This window comes from Triticum aestivum, chromosome 7A (assembly GCF_018294505.1).
Source record: "Triticum aestivum cultivar Chinese Spring chromosome 7A, IWGSC CS RefSeq v2.1, whole genome shotgun sequence".
Taxonomy (NCBI): Eukaryota; Viridiplantae; Streptophyta; class Magnoliopsida; order Poales; family Poaceae; genus Triticum; species Triticum aestivum.
The window spans coordinates 490,412,548-490,433,379 of NC_057812.1; the positions used below are offsets into that span (position 1 = coordinate 490,412,548).

General features: G+C 50.5%; 1 protein-coding gene, 1 non-coding gene and 1 pseudogene across 2 annotated transcripts; all 3 read right to left on the reverse strand.

Annotated features, from left to right (window-relative positions):
- Positions 1-212: 212 nt before the first annotated feature.
- On the reverse strand, positions 213-409 carry LOC123155060 (U2 spliceosomal RNA). Its single transcript, XR_006477191.1, has one exon. It is a non-coding gene; the product is annotated as a U2 spliceosomal RNA (small nuclear RNA).
- Positions 410-1,378: 969 nt separating this feature from the next.
- On the reverse strand, positions 1,379-3,110 carry LOC123151634 (exocyst complex component EXO70A3-like). Its single transcript, XM_044571314.1, has 2 exons — positions 2,275-3,110; positions 1,379-2,124 (listed from the first exon to the last, which is right to left on the reverse strand). The coding sequence occupies exons 1-2, from the start codon at positions 2,881-2,883 to the stop codon at positions 1,576-1,578; spliced, it is 1,158 nt and encodes a 385-aa protein (XP_044427249.1). The 5' UTR covers positions 2,884-3,110; the 3' UTR covers positions 1,379-1,575.
- Positions 3,111-3,892: 782 nt separating this feature from the next.
- LOC123154000 (non-specific lipid transfer protein GPI-anchored 11-like) lies at positions 3,893-4,957 on the reverse strand (annotated as a pseudogene).
- Positions 4,958-20,832: the final 15,875 nt, after the last annotated feature.

Consider the following 20,832-nt stretch of genomic DNA (forward strand, 5'->3'; position numbering starts at 1 on the left):
AGGATTAGATTCCATAGAAATTTTTTCTATGGAATATTTTGTACTACATTTCATAGGAAACCTAACATCCACTCCAACCTTTTTTTACAATTCCTTTGTTTTTTCTGTGACATCAAACACTCATTGCTAATCCTATAGGATTCAAGTGGACATGCCACTCCAACCCTATACTTTTCCTATTCCTACATTTTTAAAATCCTAGTTTGTATTGGTTGGGGTGCGCCTGGCCTGGGCAATAGTGCAACGCCCAGGCAACACACAAGGGCCCCACTAGCAAGCTAGTGTGGTGGACCCTCCCTCATAAAAAATAAATTTAATATCGTTGTAGGCACATGGCCCACATATCAGATATTAAACTGATAAGAACAGATACTACACTTGATCTTAGCCAAAAGGCCGAGAAAGGTATGCTTTAGAACCCTGCCCTCCGCCTCCTCTTATAGCTCTGTTGGCCGACTGCGCTGCTTCCGCGGGCGAGGTGGGACTAAACAAGTTAACAGTGAGTCATTAGAAACCTGCCTGTGCGTTTCCCTACCATTGCTTCCGTTTTGGACTTCTTGGCCCAACTAAAGAATAGTAGCCCAGATGCCTCAACAGGCCAGCAATTATGTGGCTTAACTCAGTCATGGCCTGATCAGGGTAGTACATAATTAGTTGTCAAGTACTAGTAAACGAGTTAATAGTTAATTAACTATTGCTGGCTCCTGCAACTCATCCAATAATTCATATCTGGTTAACAACGTTTCCTAAATTAGTTTATTTAAATATAGCAATATAATAAAAGCAAGTTTTTGTCATTTGGGTGTTCAGGGATTTAACTTCAAGGACTCGATGAACCTGTGAAAGCTATTAAAACGAAATCTAAACTACCCCAATTAGCATTGCTCCCAGAGAAGTCTTTCCATTGTTCCTGTCAGTTCAGTGTGCCAGCCACTTCCTGAATTTATTCTTAGTCAGAACAGTATTAGTAGCCACACATTCTGCGATACTTTCTTTCTCTTCCTTGATCCAAACCGAACCACTCTGCGCGGATGAATGCCTTGTAGCCATCAACTGGGAAGAAATTAAAGTGCTGCCCCCGTCAACACAACATCTGCTGAATATTACAACAGTACTATACCCTGCAGAAATGCAACTCTTTATAACCAACTACTACCGGATAGTGCGCGGCGGCATGCCACGCTCCATTAGTTGGTTCGAGAGTTGTTTTTCTTGGTGCGGAAAACAGTACTCCCTCTGTCTCAAAATGCAAGACTTTTTTTTAAGTCAGACTATGACAGTGTCAAGAAAACGTCTTATATTTTGAGACAGAGGGAGTGTGTGTTAGTTGTTTACTTGCAAAATTTATACATAGTTCACACTGCAGCAACCACACAACTTCTAGAACCTCAGGTACAGTTCAATCTTAACATATCAAGGATATATCAGTTACAGTTCCATATTCAGTACGCAAGCTTTGGAAGCATGCATCTGAATCGGATCTTCCTCCTAGCTCAAGGGGCCATTTATCCTTCAGATTTGTTGACAAGTATTGTCACATGCATCTGTGCTTTATCCTCTTTTTAGCTATGCCCATTATCCTTCAAACAGATCTGACAACAGTTCTTCAAGATCTTCAGGGGTGTACTTCATAAGCTTTGGAGCTTTGTTTTTGAGATTCTCAAGGTATGTACTGTAAGCCTGGACAAGATTCTCTGATACTGATTTACGCATATTGGACCGGAGCAGAGGATTTTCAACTTTCCATGTCTTCTGAGTCCAGTAAGTTTTATCAAATTCCATGTTAAATATCTGCAGTGTTGGTAGGCTAGAAAAGATTTGGATTTTGTTGGTCTTTGCATGGAAGCAATACATGACGGATTCCCAAGAAATGTTGATGAACCGTGAGATGTGGTCCTTCAGTTGGTCTCGGTGCTTCAGAACCCAATCCTCTCCTAGAAGATACTTTATCTCTGAGCCTTCTACTTGATGCAACACAAAGCTCACGTTATTCACCATGAACATTTGTTTCAACCCTGCATCTTTATATCGATGAGATTCTTTCTCAAGCATGATTTCCAAGTGACAGATCAAGGTAGCAACAGCATCTTGCAGCGTCTCCATTTCAACCATGCCATCCTGATCCTGTTCATTGCCGACAAGTATGAGTTTGAGAGATCTGCCATTGTCCAGCAGTGACACGATATATTTCAACAAATATTTGGTGATCTCATGGATACCACCACCTTGTGGGACTACTTCAGATGTATAATCAAAGATCTTGACATTGAGTACCTGAAGACCACTCCTTATGCTTCTTCGCAAATCATGCAGTGTCTTCTCAAACCTTGCTGATAAAGATGCACCTCCCTTTGGGCTTAATTCATCTACAATCTGAGCGAAATTTTGCACCAGGAAAGGGAAGATGTTCTTGGGCAGGACAAGCAACAGGTTAGCAAGCGCATCATGGACCCGTATCATGTCGACGATGTGATCTGGGTGTGGTGCTGTCGAAGTTACCACTTGTATCAAAGAAAGTACGGACTCCAAGAGCCGGATATTTGAGTTCACCTTTACTCCCGGCGAAGATCTTGCCCAGCGACTGATCTCCTTGATGGAAGTACTTACGTTCTTGAGTTGCTTGGATGGTGAACAGAGGTATGGATGCTCCCAGCCATTGATTTCTTGCTTAGGGAACTTCGCTGCTGATTCCGGAGGATCCTGATCCTGATCCTGATGTCCGGCTGGAGCTACTAGCCCTGTCTCGGTGGGGACTATTGCCGTGGCCGTAAATGAGCTTGGGTTGCTGCTGCCTATGGAGATGTAGGAGCTGGAGCAGCTGCTCAGCGTCGAAGTAGAAGCACAGCTGCTCATACTGGAATCAGGGCTCCTTGGAAACGCCATTTCCAAGTTCCAACTCAGTGATTCTCCTAGGGCTGAGGTTTTGCAACAGCAAGTAGCTGCTGAGCTCTGTAAGCTTCTTCTTGACCGCGTTATTGCAGAAACTGCTCCCTATCTTTGGCGCTTTGTTTTCGACTCTGCTCGCTTGGGTAGCGAGGTCGCCGGTTCGTTTGGTACACAGCCTTTGGGCTGATGTGTGTGTGTGTGTCGTTTTTCCTTATTAACTGACCATTTTTCTTTCTTCTTAACGAAAAGGCAGGTTCTTCAGAAAGAAAAAAAAGAAAACTTTGCCGCGTCGCGGGAAAGCGCGTCAGTGATTTGATTGGTAGCGCAAAACAGCTGTCAAGGTGCAATTATATTGTATGATGTTAGTGGGTTACTGTAAACCACAAGGACGAGGTGTACACTGACCCCTGGACGTGACAGGCTGAGATTTTTTTCCCTTGGAGGGAAAAACCTGTGTACTTTAATTCATATCAAGAGGCCAACGATAGAAGCTGACCGGGACATGGTGGATGCCTGGATGGCGACGCGTAAAATAAATAGACTGAATGGAAATTCTAATTGGTAATGGTTTTGCTGCAGGCATGTAATGGTTCGGTGTTGGCAGTATGTGGCTATGCTTGCGGAAATGCATACGGGAAGGTCTAGTGATGGGAGGGGTCTAATCCGGGCGTTGGATCGAGATCGTATGGTTCATCAAAGAGGTGGCAATTGGTAAAGTAAGTAATATCCCAAGTGTCTACATACACTATTTATTTCATTTTTGCTTGGTCCTACATGCTATTTTCTTCTTCTTTTGTTTAGCATAAAATAAAACATAGGAAAGGCTAAATATCTAACGTTAGATTTTTACTCATGGCAAATCGAGCGTTTTTCATGGCAATTTATATTGGGCCAAAAATGGCAAAATTACTTTGCAAGCAAGACAATTTCCTGACCAAAAAAAAAAAATTTGAGGCGAATTTGTATGCTCGTGAACTAAACTTGCCATCCTCGGCAAACATAATTTGTCATAAATAACGTTTGATTTGCCAATGCCTAAAAATCGGATGTTCCCTTGATATCCGGGTCATAAAACATTTGTAGGGAATTGTGCAAATTAGTTTGCTTTTGTGTGTAGGGCCTGTAGGGTCATATGTTTCCACCAAATTTTACATGTGGTGTTCTGCATTGCTCAAGTCATTCAGATTAATCTATCATTAATCCTATGAAACCATGGACAGGCAACTTAATCGAACAAAAATACAGCCATGACCACCGCAAAGATCAGCATGTACATCCTACCCTCACCAACGCCGGGCCGCCGGCACGCGTCGCTCCTTCTAACGCTCTGCTCCTCCCTAGCCTCCCTAGATCCATTGCCGGCGCTCCTGTCCGTCGTCCCACCATCCTTCGTCCCAGCCGCACTAGCATTCTTCCACGGCGGCATTACCGCGGTCGGTGGTGGCGGCGGATCCACCGCGCCACCACCAGCATCCCCCACGCTCGCAGTCACAGATGGCGATGCCGGCGGCGCATCATAGTCCGTCTGCAGCAACGTCACTGAAGCAAGAAACATAAATTTCAGCAACTACTCGGCGTCTGTGCTGGTCGATCACGAGTCCATGCCCGGCCGGACGCAAGAAAAGATTTGTGCGAATGGTCACCTTGGCAGGTCGCCAGAGGAGGCGCGTAGAGGTAGCACCCGGGCAGCGGCAGCACCATGGGGAGCGTGGGGATGAGGGTGGCGATGAGGCCGGCGAGCACGCCGTTGGCCAGCGGCAGCGAGCACAGGCAGCGGCGGCCGGCGTCGAGCGCCTGGTTCAGCGACGAGCAGCAGGCGGCACTTATGTTCACGGCGCCGCCGCCGGACGTCGCCATCCCCAGGCACGGCACCAGGTTCACCCCCTGGAGCAGGTTGCAGCACGGCGCACGGCGTGTGCCCTCGCGGTGCCGCTCGCCATCGCCAGTGCGACAGCAAGAAGTAGCAGATGGAGAGCCGCGGCCGCGTGTGATGATCGGCACTGGAAGTGTTGTTGTGGCTTGATTGGTGGTACTAAGTTCATGCTGATCGCGCGATAGGTGCTAGCTAGTCCCTACCTCTGCTCATCTGTTTAATTACGTAGCTAGAGCAGGTATAAATAGGACAGAGTGCAGCACCAATGTTCAGTCAAACGAAGACTCGGCGAGATTATTGTTTTTCTGTCTATTTTGTAGTAGGAAATTTTGAAATGCAACAAGTAACTAGAATGATCTGCGGTTGACTCATGCATACCATGTGGCCTTCTTCATGCACAAACGGTGCATATGTTTGACTCTGTACCTACCCGTGCTCCTTACTTCTCCAACATTGTTAGACTCTCATAAGTTTCAAAAGGAAATTGATAAAGGAGCTATAGGCTACTATCTTTATCCCTTGTCTTGTGACTCTGCAGTTGCATGCATGAACTTGTAGAAATTTGCTTGCTTTTCCTTTTCCATGGAGTTACGGTGTAGTATGGTCTGATGAAGCCATGGATCTGTCCAAGATACCCTCCCAAGAACATCTCTAAAGAAACCAGAAGCGGTCGAAGCAAAATCATCATCCACTCGACCGTGAAGCTATGTTCCACTCGACAGTATAGAAGACACTCGACTATGCGAACAACCACTCGACGATACAAGAAACCACTCGGAGTGTAGAAGGCTTAACGTCACTCAGGATGACAACGGTCGGTCATTCACTCTGTAACCTTAAAGATCATTTATATCTCTTTATCACTAGCGTTACCAGTAACGCTCTGCCTTAATGTACATTGAACCCTTTGTAACGTGGGCTGGCTGGGATCCTGGTGCACTCTATATAAGCCATCCCCTCCTCCGGGACAAGGGTTCACACCCCCTGTAACTCACACGCATATATCCAGTCAACCGCCTCCGGGCTCCGAGATGTTGGGCTATTACTTCCTCAGAGAAGGGCCTGAACTCGTAAAACTCGCGTGTACAACTCCTCCACAGCTAGGATCTTGCCTCTACATTCCTACCCCACATTCTACTGTCAGGCTTAGAACCACGACAGTTGGCGCCCACCATGGGGCAGGTGTCTTAGCGACTTTTTGGAGAAGTTGCAATTATTCCGATCCCCTTCATCATGGTTTCAGGCGGAGGTTTGGCTGAGGGCCGCGAGATCCGTCTCGGCGCGCTCGTGTTTGTCGCCGACGACTCCGCTTGGCTTCAGGAGGCTCCACTCGACGTCGACGCACTCCCCGTCCGCGGGGCGACGCACTTTCGCGCATGCGTCCGCGGCGTCCTCCTGCGCCAGCCGTCGACCCAGTATCAATCGGCTCCTATGGCTTCCCCCCTCCTTGCGGCCCGCCGGAGTAAATGTTCCGGTCGGTCCAGGCTTCAGCGGTGGGTGAAGCACGCGGTGGCTCGTCAGTCGGCCACCCCTCAAGTCGCGGCAATCGAGCCCGACGAAACCCTCTACGACTTGTTCAATCTGTCGACTGGCTTCATAGAGACCGCATCCGAGTGCGATAGCAGCGACCCCGCGGCAGAAGTTTTGATGGTCAATGGACCACGCAGTCCTCCTGGCTTCACCCGTGAAGACGGAGGCGGTGGGAACGACGATCTGTCGCGCGTTCATGAAGAGTACCGCCCCGAACCCCTCTCCTCGCAGTGGAGAGAAGAACTTCGCCGCCGGAACATGGATGCTCTTCACACTCCTATCGTTGGAGAAACCCCTAAGGCCCAGGCCTTGGAGGAGGCGCTCCTGGCCAACTTGGCTGAGCGCACTTGATTGGAGAATCTCCAGTGCGCACTTGACGAGCGTGCTCGACAACGTGCTCTTGAATCCAGTCGACATCAACTCTTTCCGCCTCCGACTCAGGTATACCGAACTCCGATCCAGAATCTCGCAGCTGCAGCCCGGATAGCGGAGTCGATCCAACCTTCCCAATCAGAAGCTGGTCGAGGTCTGGTGCAGATCCGAGCTTTGCTCCGTGCAGCAGGAGAGCAGAATACAGCAGTATCTCAGTCACGGAATAGGATCCATAGCAGGTCCGTGGTTGTAGACACAGTTCAGTCGGCTCACATGCCAAGATCGCCCCCAAGGCGTGAGGGACGTGGAGACCGACGAGATCAGTATAGAAATCGTGAGCAGTATGATCATCGAGTCGATCGCGATGATCGTCGTCGAGTGCCCACACCTCCCCCAAGGAGTGGGTCGTACGTGCCGCGGCAACATGATGACAAACGCCCTCACAGTATGGGGCGAGGGGTTCCAGTCGACCCCAGGGAGCCGGGCTTTGATGCGAGATCTATTCTCGTTCAGGGCTTGGTCGACAGAAACAGAGCTCTCCGAGAGGGTCGTGACAGAGATGTACCAACCAGCAGCAGGATGCATGTCTCAGGTCCGGAGTGCTTCAGCAGAGCCATCAGGGCTGCAGTGATTCCTCCCAACTTCAGGTTGGCGACTGGAGTCAGTAAGTTCACTGGTGAGTCCAAGCCTGATACTTGGCTTGAAGACTACCGAGTGGCTGTCCAGATTGATGGCGGCAATGATGAAGTGGCCATGAAACACCTTCCTCTGATGCTGGAGGGCTCAGCTAGAGCATGGTTGAATCAGTTAGCACCAAGCAGTATTTATACTTGGGAAGATCTTGCCCGAGTATTTGTCAGAACGTTCGAAGGGACTTGCAAACGACTGGCAGGGCTGACCGAATTACAGTTTTGCGTGCAGAAACCGAATGAGTCTTTGAGGGATTATATCCAGAGATGGATCACATTGCATCACACGGTGGAGAATGTGTCTGATCACCAGGCGATTTGTGCCTTTAAAGAAGGTGTCAAGTATCGGGAATTGAATATGAAGTTCGGTCGGCCAGGAGATATGACTCTGACTCGGATGATGGAAATTGCCACCAAGTACGCCAATGGTGAAGAAGAAGACCGACTCCGGAGTGGCAAGCACAAAACAGTCGGCCATGAAGCCGGAGGAGGTAACTCCAGTCGGAAACAGAAGCGCAAGGCCGAGCCAGCCGCCCCTGGTGAAGCCTTAACTGTGGCTCAAGGAAAGTTCAAGGGGAAGCCCAAGGGGCCGTGGAACCCCAAGAAAGTAAAAGATCAAGATGAAAATGATGTGCTGGATTTGCCATGTCACATCCACACTAAAAAAGATGAAGAGAGTAATTTCATTTACCCGAAGCATACCACTCGACAGTGTCGACTCCTAATCCAACAGTTCCGAGAGAAACAACCCAAGGAAAAGGAGAAGGAAGCAGACAAGGTTGAGGATGAAGAAGAGGATGATGATGGTTATCCCCACGTGAGTTCCACCTTGATGATTTTCGCTGACGTTGAGAGTAAAAGTCGATTGAAAGTCACCAACAGAGAAGTGAACATGGTCGCTCCGGTGACACCCAGTTATTTGAAGTGGTCCCAGACTGCCATCACATTCGACCAGTCCGACCACCCAGCGCACATAGCCACCCCTAGGAGGCAAGCGTTGGTGGTCGACCCAGTAGTCGAGGGCACCCGACTGACAAAGGTTCTGATGGATGGTGGCAGTGGCCTGAATATACTGTATGCAGAGACATTGAAAGGAATGGGCATTCCAATGTCCAGACTCAGTGATAGTAACATGAGTTTCCATGGGGTCATTTCAGGCAAGAATGCTGCATCACTCGGCCAAATTGCTCTCGACGTGGTTTTCGGTGATTCCAAGAATTACCGTAGAGAAAAGTTGACATTTGAAGTTGTGGATTTTCAGAGTGCCTATCATGCTATTCTGGGCAGGCCAGCTTATGCACGTTTTATGGCTCGACCATGTTACGTGTACCTCAAATTGAAGATGCCTGGTCCCAAAGGGGTGATCACTATCACTGGTAATCGGAAGAAGGCAGAAGAGTGCTTCCAGAAGGGCTCAAAGATCGCCGATGCACAGATGGCTGTAGTAGAATTGCAAGAATATCAGAAAAATGCAGATCCGAGTGATTTGTTGCGAGCCAAGAAGCCCGCCACGGATTCAGCATTCCAGTCGTCTGGCGAAACAAAGTCGATTCACATTCACCCGATAGATCCCAATGCCGCTCCGACTCACATTTCAACAACACTCGACTCCAAATAGGAAGAAACGCTCATCCAGTTCCTCCGTGAGAACTGGGACATCTTCGCATGGAAACCTTTGAACATGCCAGGTGTTCCCAGGGGACTGGCCGAGCATCGTTTGTGAGTCTACCCAAAAGTGAAACCAGTCAAAGAACATCTTCGATGGTCTGCCGTACAGAAGAGGAAGACAATCGGTGAAGAGGTGGCTCGACTTTTGGCAGCTGAGTTTATCCGTGAGATTTACCACTCCGAGTGGTTAGCTAATGTTTTCATGGTCCCAAAGAAGGACGACTCACTTCGCATGTGCATTGACTTCAAGCATATCAATCGGGCCTACCCGAAAGATCACTTTCATCTCCCTCGCATCGACCAGATAGTCGACTCGACTGCAGGGTGCGAGCGTTTGTCCTTTTTGGACGCCTACTCCAGGTATCACCAGATCCGTCTGTACGGACCCGACGAGATAAAAACAACTTTCATCACCCCATTTGGGTGCTTCTGTTATGTCACTATACCATTCGGTTTGAAAAACGCTGGAGCCACATTCATGCAGATGATTTAGAAGTGCCTGCTCACTCAGATCAATCGGAATGTGGAAGCATACATGGATGACATTGTGGTCAAGTCACGTAAAGGTTCCGACCTACTGACTGACCTTGCTGAAACCTTTGCCAACCTCAGAAGGTACGATATCAAGCTTAATCCATCAAAGTGCACGTTTGGAGTTCCGGGCAAAAAATTACTCGGTTTCCTCATTTCCGAACGAGGGATTGATGCTAACCCAGAGAAAGTGGGTGCTATACTCCGAATGAAACGCCCTGTGCGTGTGCATGATGTCCAGAAGCTTACTGGTTGCTTGGCCGCCCTAAGTCGATTCATTTCTCGCCTCGGTGAAAAGGCACTGCCTCTTTACCGTCTGATGAAGAAATCAGATAAGTTCGAGTGGACTCCTGAAGCTGATGCAGCATTTGCAGAGCTAAAAGCCCTGCTTTCCACCCAGCCGGTGCTTGCTGCCCCAATCAGCAAAGAGCCTTTACTGCTTTATATAGCAGCCACTGGACAAGTCGTCAGTACAGTACTTACGGTCGAGCGGGAAGAAGAGGGAAAAGCCTATAAAGTTCAGTGCCCAGTTTATTATATTTCTGAAGTTCCGACTCCGTCAAAGCAGAGATATCCGCACTATCAGAAGCTCATTTATGGGATTGATTTACATGACCACGAAGAAGGTTGCACACTATTTCTCTGATCACTCTGTTACAGTCGTCAGCGACGCTCCATTGCCAGAGATTCTGCACAACAGAGATGCAACTAGTTGAGTGGCAAAATGGGCGATTGAACTCCTCCCCTTAGATATCAAGTTTGAGGCAAAGAAGGCTATTAAGTCCCAAGCAATAGCAGATTTCCTCGCCGAATGGATTGAACAACAACTGCCGACTCAAGTTCACTCGGAGCACTGGACCATGTTCTTTGATGGATCCAAAATGATGAATGGTTCCGGTGCTGGGGTGGTTCTGGTATCCCCCCGAGGAGACAAGCTCAGATATGTCCTCCAGATTCACTTTGATTCTTCCAATAATGAAGCTGAATATGAAGCACTCCTGTATGGGTTGCATATGGCCATCTCACTTGGCGTCCGTGGCCTCATGGTCTACGGCGACTCAGATTTGGTAGTCAATCAAGTGATGAAGGAGTGGGATGTCAGAAGCCCAGCCATGACTGGTTACTGCAACGCGGTGAGGAAGCTGGAAAAGAAGTCTGAGGGGTTAGAGCTCCATCACATACCCCGACTGAAAAATCAAGCAGCCGATGACTTGGCAAAGATAGGTTCCAAGAGAGAAGCCATTCCCAACAATGTGTTTTTGGAGCATATTCACACACCGATAGTTCAGGAAGATCCTTTTACTGAAGAACCCCTACAACCTAGGAGCGCCACAGATCCGACTGAAGTCGAGGTCCCAGCCGTGGTCGACCTGATCATGGAGGTTCTGGCCATTACTCCCGACTGGACAGTGCCGTACATTGCGTACATCCTTAGGAAAGAACTCCCAGAGGATGAGGAAGAGGCTCGACAGATCATCTGTCGATCCAAGGCCTTTACTGTGATAAGATGGCAACTATTCAGGGAAAGCGTGACTGGAGTCGGTCAAAAGTGCATAACGCCATAAGAAGGTCGAATGATCCTCAACGACATCCACTCGGGGACCTGTGGTCACCATGCGTCCTCTCGGGCCATCATGGCTAAAGCATACCGAGCAGGATTCTATTGGCCACGAGCAAATGAAATGGCGAAAGATATAGTCGACAGATGTGAAGGCTGCCAGTTTTACTCTGACATGTCTCACAAGCCAGCGTCAGTCCTGAAGACCATTCGCCTCATCTAGCCCTTTGCTATTTGGGGTTGGATATGGTTGGACCACTAAGAACTGGTAGGAGTGGATTCACTCATGTGCTCGTAGCAGTTGACAAGTTTACCAAATGGATCGAAGCTAAACCTATCAAGAACCTTGAGGCCAGCACCGCTGTCGGTTTTATCAGAGAATTGACATTCAGATATGGAGTTCCACATAGCATCATCACGGACAACGGGTCAAACTTCGATTCTGATGAGTTTAGAGCTTTCTGCGCTTCTCAGGGCACACGAGTCTACTATGCTTCAGTCGCTCACCCGCAGTCGAATGGACAAGCAGAAAGAGCCAATGGCCTAATTCTCAAAGGACTGAAACCCCGACTAATGCGTGATCTCAAACACGCAGCAGGAGCTTGGGTCGATGAACTTCCGTCATTTCTGTGGGGTTTAAGGACAACTCCCAATTGGTCGACTGGACGAACTCCTTTCTTCTTGGTCTATGGAGCCGAAGCTGTTCTGCCAAGTGACCGGCTCCACAACGCACCCCGAGTCGAGCTCTTCTCCGAAGAGGAAGCAGAGTAGGCCCTACAAGATTCAGTTGATCTCTTAGAGGAGGAAAGAGAGATGGCCTTGATCCGGTCAACCATTTATCAGCAAGACTTGCGTCGATTCCACGCCAGAAATGTGAGGGGTCGATGATGAAGCTATGTACCTAGGGTAGGGTCATGGACCTGTCCCAACTGCCCTACCCAAGGACATCTCTAAAAGAAATCACCTTCCAATCGACTTGGAGGTGTTCCACTCGACGGACTCGAAAACACTCGACCAAGAAGCAATCACTCGACCAAGATCCAACCACCCGATGGCCAGGAGACCTAAAGGCACTCCGCACGCTAACGGTCGGTTATTAAGTAGCTTTTATGGTCATCATAGCACTTTATTGGAGGCGTTACCAGTAACGCCCAACCTTAATGTATTTAAGACCCTGCACAACTGAGGGCCGGAGGGGGCCGGCGAACTCTATAGAAGCCACCCCCGTCCTCGATGTAAAATGTTCGCACCCCTGTAATTCATACACGCATAATCCAGTCGACCGCCTCCGGGCTCCGAGACGTAGGGCTATTACTTCCTCCGAGAAGGGCCTGAACTCGTAAACCTCGTGTGCTTACAACTTCTCCATAGCTAAGATCTAGCCTCTCCATACCTACCCCCCTACATTACTGTCAGACTTAGAACCACGACAGTTGGCGCCCACCGTGGGGCAGGTGTTTTAGCGATTTGTTGGAGGAGTTGCGATCTTTTCCGATCCAAATCATCATGGTTTCTGGCGGAGTTTTGGTGGAGGGCCGCGAGATCCGTCTCGGTGCGCTTATATTCATCGCCGACGACTCCGCTTGGCTTCAGGAGGCTCCACTCGACGTGGACGCACTCCTTGTCCGCGGGGCGACGCACTTTCGCGCGTGCGTCCGTGGCGTCCTCTTGCGGCAACCATCGACCCACTATCGGTCGGCTCCTGTGCTGTCCTCCCTCCCTGTTTCCCGCCGGCGCAAGTGCTCCGGTCGGTCGAGACTTCAGCGGTGGGTGAGACACGTGGTGGCACGCCAGTCGGCCACCCCTCAAGTCGTGGTGATCGAGCCCGACGAATCCCTCTACGACCTATTCAACCTGTCGACTGGCTCCGCAGAGACCGCATCCGAGTGCGACAGCAGTGATCCGGCGGCGGAGGTTCTGATGGTCGATGGACCACCCAGTCCTCTCAGTTTTCCCCGCACCGACGGAGGCGCAGGTGGAGGCGACCCGTCGCGTCCCCATGAGGAATATCTCCCCGAGCCTCTCACGTCGCTGCAAAGAGAAGAACTTCGTCGCCGGAACATGGATGCACTGCACACTCCTATCGTTGGAGAAACCCCCGAGGCTCATGCCTTAGAGGACGCGCGCCTGGCAAACTTGGCCGAGCGCACCCGACTGGAGAACCTCCAGCGAGCACTCGACGAGCGTGCTCGACAACGGGTTCTATAATCCAGTCGACGTCAGCTCTTTCCGCCCCCGCGGGTATATCGAACTCCGATTCAAAACTTAGCAGCTGCAGCTCGTATAGCAGAGTCAATTCAGCCTTCCCAGTCGGAGGCTGGCAGAGGCTTGCTACAGATCAGAGCGTTACTCCAGGCAGCAGGAGACCAGAATTCCGCTGTTTCTCAGTCGCGGAACGGGATTCATAGCAGATACATTGCTGCAGACACAGTCCAGTCGGCTCATAGCCCAAGATCGCCCCCGAGGCGTGAGGGACGTGGGGACCGGCGGAATCAGTACGGAAACCGTGAGCAGTATGATCACCGATTCGATCGTGACGATCGACGTCGAGTGCCCACCCCTCCCCCCAGGAGCGGGTCGTATGTGCCTCGACAGCAGGATGACAGGCGCTCTCATAGTGTTGGGCGAAGGATTCCAGTCGACCCCAGGGAACCAGGCTTTGATGCGAGATCCATTCTCGTTCAAGATTTGGTCGACAGGAACAGAGCTCACCGAGAAGGTCACGACAGAGATGCACCTACCAGCAGCAGAGTACATGTTTCGGGGCTAGAGTGCTTTAGTAGAGCCATCAGGGCCGCTGTGATTCCTCCCAACTTCAGGTTGGCGACTGGGGTCAGTAAGTTCACTGGTGAGTCCAAGCCCGATACTTGGCTTGAAGACTACCGAGTGGCTGTCCAGATTGGCGGTGGCAATGATGAAGTGGCCATGAAGCACCTGCCTCTCATGTTGGAGGGCTCGGCCAGAGCGTGGCTGAATCAGTTAGCACCCATCATCATTTACACTTGGGAAGATCTCGCCCGAGTGTTTGTCACCACATTTGAAGGAACATGCAAGCGACCGGCAGGGCTGACGGAACTGCGGTCCTGCGTTCAGAAGCCAAATGAAACTTTGAGGGATTACATCCAGAGATGGATCACGTTACATCACACGGTAGAGAATGTGCCTGACCATCAAGCGGTCTGTGCCTTCAAAGAAGGCGTTAAGTACAGAGAACTGAATCTGAAATTCGGTCAAACCGGAGACATGTCCCTGAATCGGATGATGGAGATTGCCACCAAGTACGCTAATGGTGAAGATGAGGATCGACTCAGGAGCGGCAAGCTCAAGTCAGTCACCCAAGAAACCGAGGAGGAAATTCCAATCGGAAATAGAAGCGGAAAGTCGAGCCAGCTGCTCCTGGGGAAGCCTTGGCTGTAACTCAAGGAAAGTTTAAGGGGAAACCCAAAGGACCTTGGAACCCCAAGAAAGTTAAAGATCAGGACGGAAATGATGTGTTGGATTTGCCATGTCACATCCACACCAAGAAAGATGAAGAGGGTAATTTCATTTACCCGAAACATACCACTCGACAGTGTCGACTCTTGATCCAGCAGTTCCAGGGCAAGCAGCCCAAAGATAAGGAAAAGGGGTCGGACAAAGTTGAGGACAAGGAAGATAGTGACGATGGATACCCCCAGGTCAATTCCACCCTGATGATTTTTGCTGATGTTGAAAGCAAAAGTTGACTGAAAGTTATCAACCGAGAGGTGAATATGGTTGCTCCGGCGACACCCAGTTATCTGAAGTGGTCTCAGACTGCCATCACATTCGACCGGTCCGATCACCCAACGCACATTGCCACCCCTGGGAGGCAAGCTTTGGTGGTCGACCCAGTTGTTGAAGGCACTCGACTGACCAAAGTCTTGATGGATGGTGGCAGTGGTTTGAACATACTATATGCTGAGACGTTAAAAGGGATGGGCATTCCGATGTCCAGACTCAGTACCAGCAACATGAGTTTCCATGGAGTCATTCCTGGGAAGAAGGCTGAATCACTCGGCCAGATTGCTCTTGATGTGGTTTTCGGTGATTTCAAGAATTACCGCAAAGAAAAGTTGACGTTCGAAGTTGTAGACTTCCAGAGTGCCTATCACGCTATTTTGGGCAGGCCGGCTTATGCACGCTTCATGGCCCGACCATGTTATGTGTATCTCGAATTGAAGATGCCTGGCCCCAAAGGCGTGATCACTATTACGGGCAATAGGAAGAAAGCAGAAGAATTATTTCAGAAAGGTTCAAAGATCGCTAATGCTCAGATGGCAGTGGTGGAGCTGCAGGAATACCAGAAGACTGCAGACCCGAGTGATTTGTTGCGAGCCAAGAAGCCCGCTACAAAATCAGCTTTTCAGTCGTCTGGCGAAACGAAGATAGCTCACATCCACCCGACCGATCCCAGCGCTGCTCCAACTCATATCTCAACAACACTCGACTCCAAATAGGAAGAAGCGCTCATCCAGTTCTTCTGTGAGAACTAGGACATTTTCGCATGGAAGCCTTCTGACATGCCAGGTGTTCCCAGGAGCTGGCTGAGCATCGCCTACGAGTCGACTCAAAAATAAAACCTATCAAAGAACATCTCCGACGGTCCGCCGTCCAGAAGAGAAAGGCTATTGGCGAGGAGGTGGGTCGGCTCTTAGCAGCGGAGTTCATCCGAGAGATCTACCACTCCGAGTGGCTCGCCAACATTGTCATGGTCCCCAAGAAGGACAAGTCACTTCGCATGTGCATTGACTTTAAACATATCAATCGGGCCTGCCCGAAAGATAATTTTCCTCTCCCCCGCATCGACCGGATAGTCGACTCGACTGCGGGATGTGAGCAACTGTCTTTTTTAGACGCCTATTCCGGGTACCACGACATATAACCACGACAGATGAGCCACGAGCCTGGAATGCGGAGCTGCTCCGCCCCTTTTATACTTGAATTCTCACTCGGATGAGATGTAATAAGAAAAACTTCTGTAGTTTATTTATCAAAGACAAGAGCGGTATAATTTTCCCAGTGATTGTTATTGCTTTTGTTTGCGTGAGAAATCCCCCAGCGGGTGGCTTAGATGTGAATCCGTTTCGCCTAAGTTTGTAAAAATAATTTCCTACCGAGTGGTGAGCCAGCCTTCCACTCGGAGGCTTAGCTGCGAACCCATTTCGCCTAAGTATTTGAAAATCCTACCGAGTGGAGAGCGACCCTCCCACTCGGGGGCTTAGCTGCAGTCCAGTACTCGCCTAAGTATTTGAAAAATCCTACCGAGTGGAGAGCGACCCTCCCACTCGGGGGCTTAGCTGCAGTCCAGTACTCGCCTAAGTATTTGAAAATCCTACCAAGTGGAGAGCGACCCTCCCACTCGGGGGCTTAGCTGCAGTCCAGTACTCGCCTAAGTATTTGAAAAATCCTACCGAGTGGAGAGCGACCCTCCCACTCGGGGGCTTAGCTGCAGTCCAGTACTCGCCTAAGTATTTGAAAAATCCTACCGAGTGGAGAGCGACCCTCCCACTCGGGGGCTTAGTTGCAGTCCAGTACTCGCCTAAGTATTTGAAAATCCTACCGAGTGGAGAGCGACCCTCCCACTCGGGGGCTTAGCTACAGTCCAGTACTCGCCTAAGTATTTGAAAAATCCTACCGAGTGGAGAGCGACCCTCCCACTCGGGGGCTTAGTTGCAGTCCAGTACTCGCCTAAGTATTTAAAAATCCTACCAAGTGGAGAGCAACCCTCCCACTCGGGGGCTTAGCTGCAGTCCAGTACTCACCTAAGTGTTTGAAAATCCTACCGAGTGGCGAGCCAGCCTCCCACTCGGGGGCTTAGTTGCAGTCCAGTACTCGCCTAAGTATTTTAAAATCCTACCGAGTGGCGGGCCAGCCTCCCACTCGGGGGCTTAGCTGCAGTCCAGTACTCGCCTAAGTATTTGAAAATCCTACCGAGTGGCGAGCCAGCCTCCCACTCGGGGGCTTAGCTGCAGTCCAGTACTCGCCTAAGTATTTGAAAATCCTACCGAGTGGCGAGCCAGCCTCCCACTCGGAGGCTTAGCTGCAGTCTAGTACTCGCCTAAGTACGTGCGCTCCATCGCCGACCCGCAAGGACGACGAGGTGCGGGTCGACTGCCACCTTCTCCTTGGGAGCTTCGCCACAGATACAATGTATGCTCCATCGCCGACCCGCAAGGACGACGAGGTGCAGGTTGACTGCCACCTTCTCCTTGAGAGCTTCGCCACAAATACAACATGCGCTCCATCGCCGACCCGCAAGGACGACGAGGTGCAGGTCGACTGCCACCTTCTCCTTGGGAGCTTCGCCACAAATACAATGTGCGCTCCATCGCCGACCCGCAAGGACGACGAGTTGCAGGTCAACTGCCACCTTCTCCTTGGGAGCTTCGCCACAAATACAACATGCGCTCCATCGCCGACCCGCAAGGATGACGAGGTGCAGGTCAACTGCCACCTTCTCCTTGGGAGCTTCGCCACAAATACAACGTGCGCTCCATCGCCGACCCGCAAGGACGATGAGGTGCAGGTCGACTGTTACCTTCTCCTTCGGGGCTGCGCCACAAATACAAAAGTTGTCTCGAGTGAAGAATGAGTTCCACTCGGCGGAGGATTCGTGAAGACATTCAATGATAAACCAAGTTCAGATAAATCCCAAAGGATCCGGACCACAGATCGAAGTGCTCGGGCATTCAGCCCGAAAGGGTTTAACGGTTACAAAAACCACTCGGCATTCCGAGGCAAATTTAAGGTGAGGCATAAAAGTTTGTTCACTCCGCGGGAGGAGGACTAGCAGGCTCAACGAACTCGTCTAGGTTGACACCGTCGGCGATCCGAGTGGCTGCAGCGATGAAAGTCTCCATAAAAGATCGGAAGTCATGCTTCTGGGTGTTGGCGACCTTGATTGCTGCCAGCTTATCTTGTCGCACCTCCTTGCAATGGACACGAACCAAAGACAGAGCCACATCAGCACCACACCGGGCAGAAGATTTCTTCCACTCCTGCACTCGGTCAGGGATCTCATTAAGTCGAGTCATTAGGGACTCAAGATCATTCTGGAGCGTGGCCTCTGGCCAAAGTGCCGGGTCGATCCGTGACGTGGCGACCTTCAGTCGGGCCAAGTAGTCCACAACACCGTCGATGCGGGATTCCAGTCGCAGTAGATTCATGGCAATTTCATCTTTCACGGGAGAATTGATTGGGTCCAAACCTGGCTCAATCCGTTCAGTCTCCTCCTCGAAGTTCTGGCAAAACTCTGCATTCACGATCCAAGGATAAGTTCGTACGCTGAGTCGACACAAAAAAAATCAGTCGGAACAAAATGTGCACCTTCAAGCTTGATGAAGAACTTCTTGGCAAGGTTCCTCAGATAGCTCTCCAGATCGTACCTCCTGCGAGTGATGCCTTCCATCTTCTCGTACAGGTTGAGATTGTCCTTCTTCAAGCATGTGCACTCCTTGTTGGCTTCGTTCAGAGCAGATTTCATCTTGGTATTCTCTTCTTCCAACTGGCCGATCGAAGCCAGTTTCTGTTCAGCCAGAGCGGTTCTGTCGTCAGCTTCCTTTCGAGCAGCAGCCAAATCCTGATCCTTCTTCGCCAGAGCTTCTCTCGGTTTTTCTGCTAAGAAATGATGCTTGATTCAGAAAGAGCAGAAGGGTACTCAAGCCTAAGACAAACCAGTCGACAAACTCGTCTTACCATTGGCGCCGTCCTTGGCCTTTTGCAGCTCTGTCTTGGCCAGCTCCAAGTCAAGGTTCAGTTGGATCTGCTGTTTCTCCAAGTCAGCAAAGCGAGCTCCAAGATCACAAGATTTCTGCAATCAAAGAGGAGAAGTTATTTTACAGCGAAAAACGACAAAGACAATAAGTACCAAGACTACGGTCGACTGCCCGCAGTCCACCATAGTCTCGGGGACTACACCCAGTGGGTGCACTTTGCGTGCCCCCACCGATTCTGATCCCACTCGACCGGCCCGCCAGAGTCGAGTGCAGGGAGTAAAAAAAGGGGGAGAGAAAGAAGAACTCAGACCACAGTCGACTGCCAGTAGTCGACCATGGTCTCGGGGACTACACCCAGTGGGTGCACTTGGCGTGCCCCCACCGGTTCTGATCCCACTCGACTAGACCGAGTGGAAGAGACAAACTACCAGTTCGGTTTACACTCGACAAAATACAAAGACTACAGTCGACTGCCAGCAGTCCACCGTAGTCTCGGGGACTACACCCAGTGGGTGCACTCAGCGTGCCCCCACTAGTTCAAAATTAAATCGACACACCCAGTGGGTGTACAGATGCAAAGGTTTTCGGAAAGAGTCTTCAGATAGCATATCCTAACAGAACAAGCGGTGACCAACTAACCTGAACGTTGCTTTGGAGAGCCGAGCTGGCGTCGTAGGCGGCCTGACTGGCGTCCCGCACCGTCTTCATCTTCTCCATCATGATGCCCGCTTGGCGTATGGCTTCCTTGGCAGCATTCACTTCGTCCTCTGGGACATGATGGGTCGCAAAAACTGAAGGTGGGTCGACAGGGGCCTGAGCAGTCGACGAAGAAGGCAAGGCGCTCGACAGTGGCACGGCGAAGGTAACAGAACCCCGATTGGCGTCGCTAGTGTCCTGAACGACTGGTTCCGCCCTCGGCGTCGATTGTGGCACCTTGCTTGCAGGAGCTTGCCTATTCTTCCTCGTCAAAGGCCTCTCGGGCTCTTCATCATCATCGGGGAGGTCAATAATGTTGGGAGTTGTGCAAAGTTCAATCGCCAAAATCACATCACCCAATGGTGCACATTGCAGTTGAGTCGACCAAATAAAGACAGAATGGCAGAAATCATACCCAGATTGGAAGTGACCACATCCTCCATTACCTCATCCTCGTCCCTGTAAGCTGAGGTCCTAGAAGTAGCAGCGCTGCCAGTTCCAAAGTTCGTCTGGTTAAAACAAGAAAAACAAACAGCACGGGACGTCGAGTGAATACAAAGGGAGACACTCACGCAGAAGCGATGGGGATGTCAATCTTAATCTTCGGCAACGCCTTCCGAGGCTTCGGCTCTGCAACTTTGGGATGCTTTGGCGCTTTTTCGGTCGGGGTTGGTGAAGAGATCCGAGGACGCTTTGAAGACTGACCAGCCTGAGCAGTCGCCTTTTCGCGGGCGCTCGGTCGTTCTTGGTCAAGTTTGGATCGCCTCTCCCTGCAAGGAGGTGACTCGACTTCTTCTTCTTCACTTGAGTCTTCGCTTTCTCCGTCCCCTTCACCGTCAGAAGTCCATTCACCACTGTCGCTGCCGCTCGCCTCTCCTTCCAGATCTTGCTCTTGTTCTCCGTTGGGCATTGAATACATTTCGATAAGGGCCTGAAAAAAAGCAGGAAGAATAAAGTCAGTCGACGCAATATAGACAGCTGCGCGAGTGAATTCAGATTACAATCAAAAGCTCAGAATCGGACCTTCTCTGGTACATGGGACTAGTCGAATGGAGGAACTCTCCTGGCTCCCCTGGGGTTGTCCTTGTTTCCGGTCATGCCTGACAGCCACTTCTCCAGCGTGTCGTCATCGACCTTCTTCGGGTGAATCCGATGGAGTCGTCAAGACCCGAATACATCCACATCGGATGGTCTCGGGCTTGAAGAGGCTGGATGCACCGCTGAAGGAAGACCTCCAAGAGGTCCATACTGGTGACCCCGTCATGGATAAGCTGGACCACTCGCTCGACCAGC

What these genes read in the sequence shown, in the direction of transcription:
- LOC123151634 (XM_044571314.1), bottom strand. Translation starts at nt 2,883, where the DNA reads ATGGCGTTTCCAAGGAGCCCTGATTCCAGTATGAGCAGCTGTGCTTCT. An exon ending in GCATAAGGAGTGGTCTTCAG is followed by an intron (nt 2,125 to 2,274) that starts GTACTCAATGTC and finishes GGCAATGAACAG; the next exon opens with GATCAGGATGGCATGGTTGA.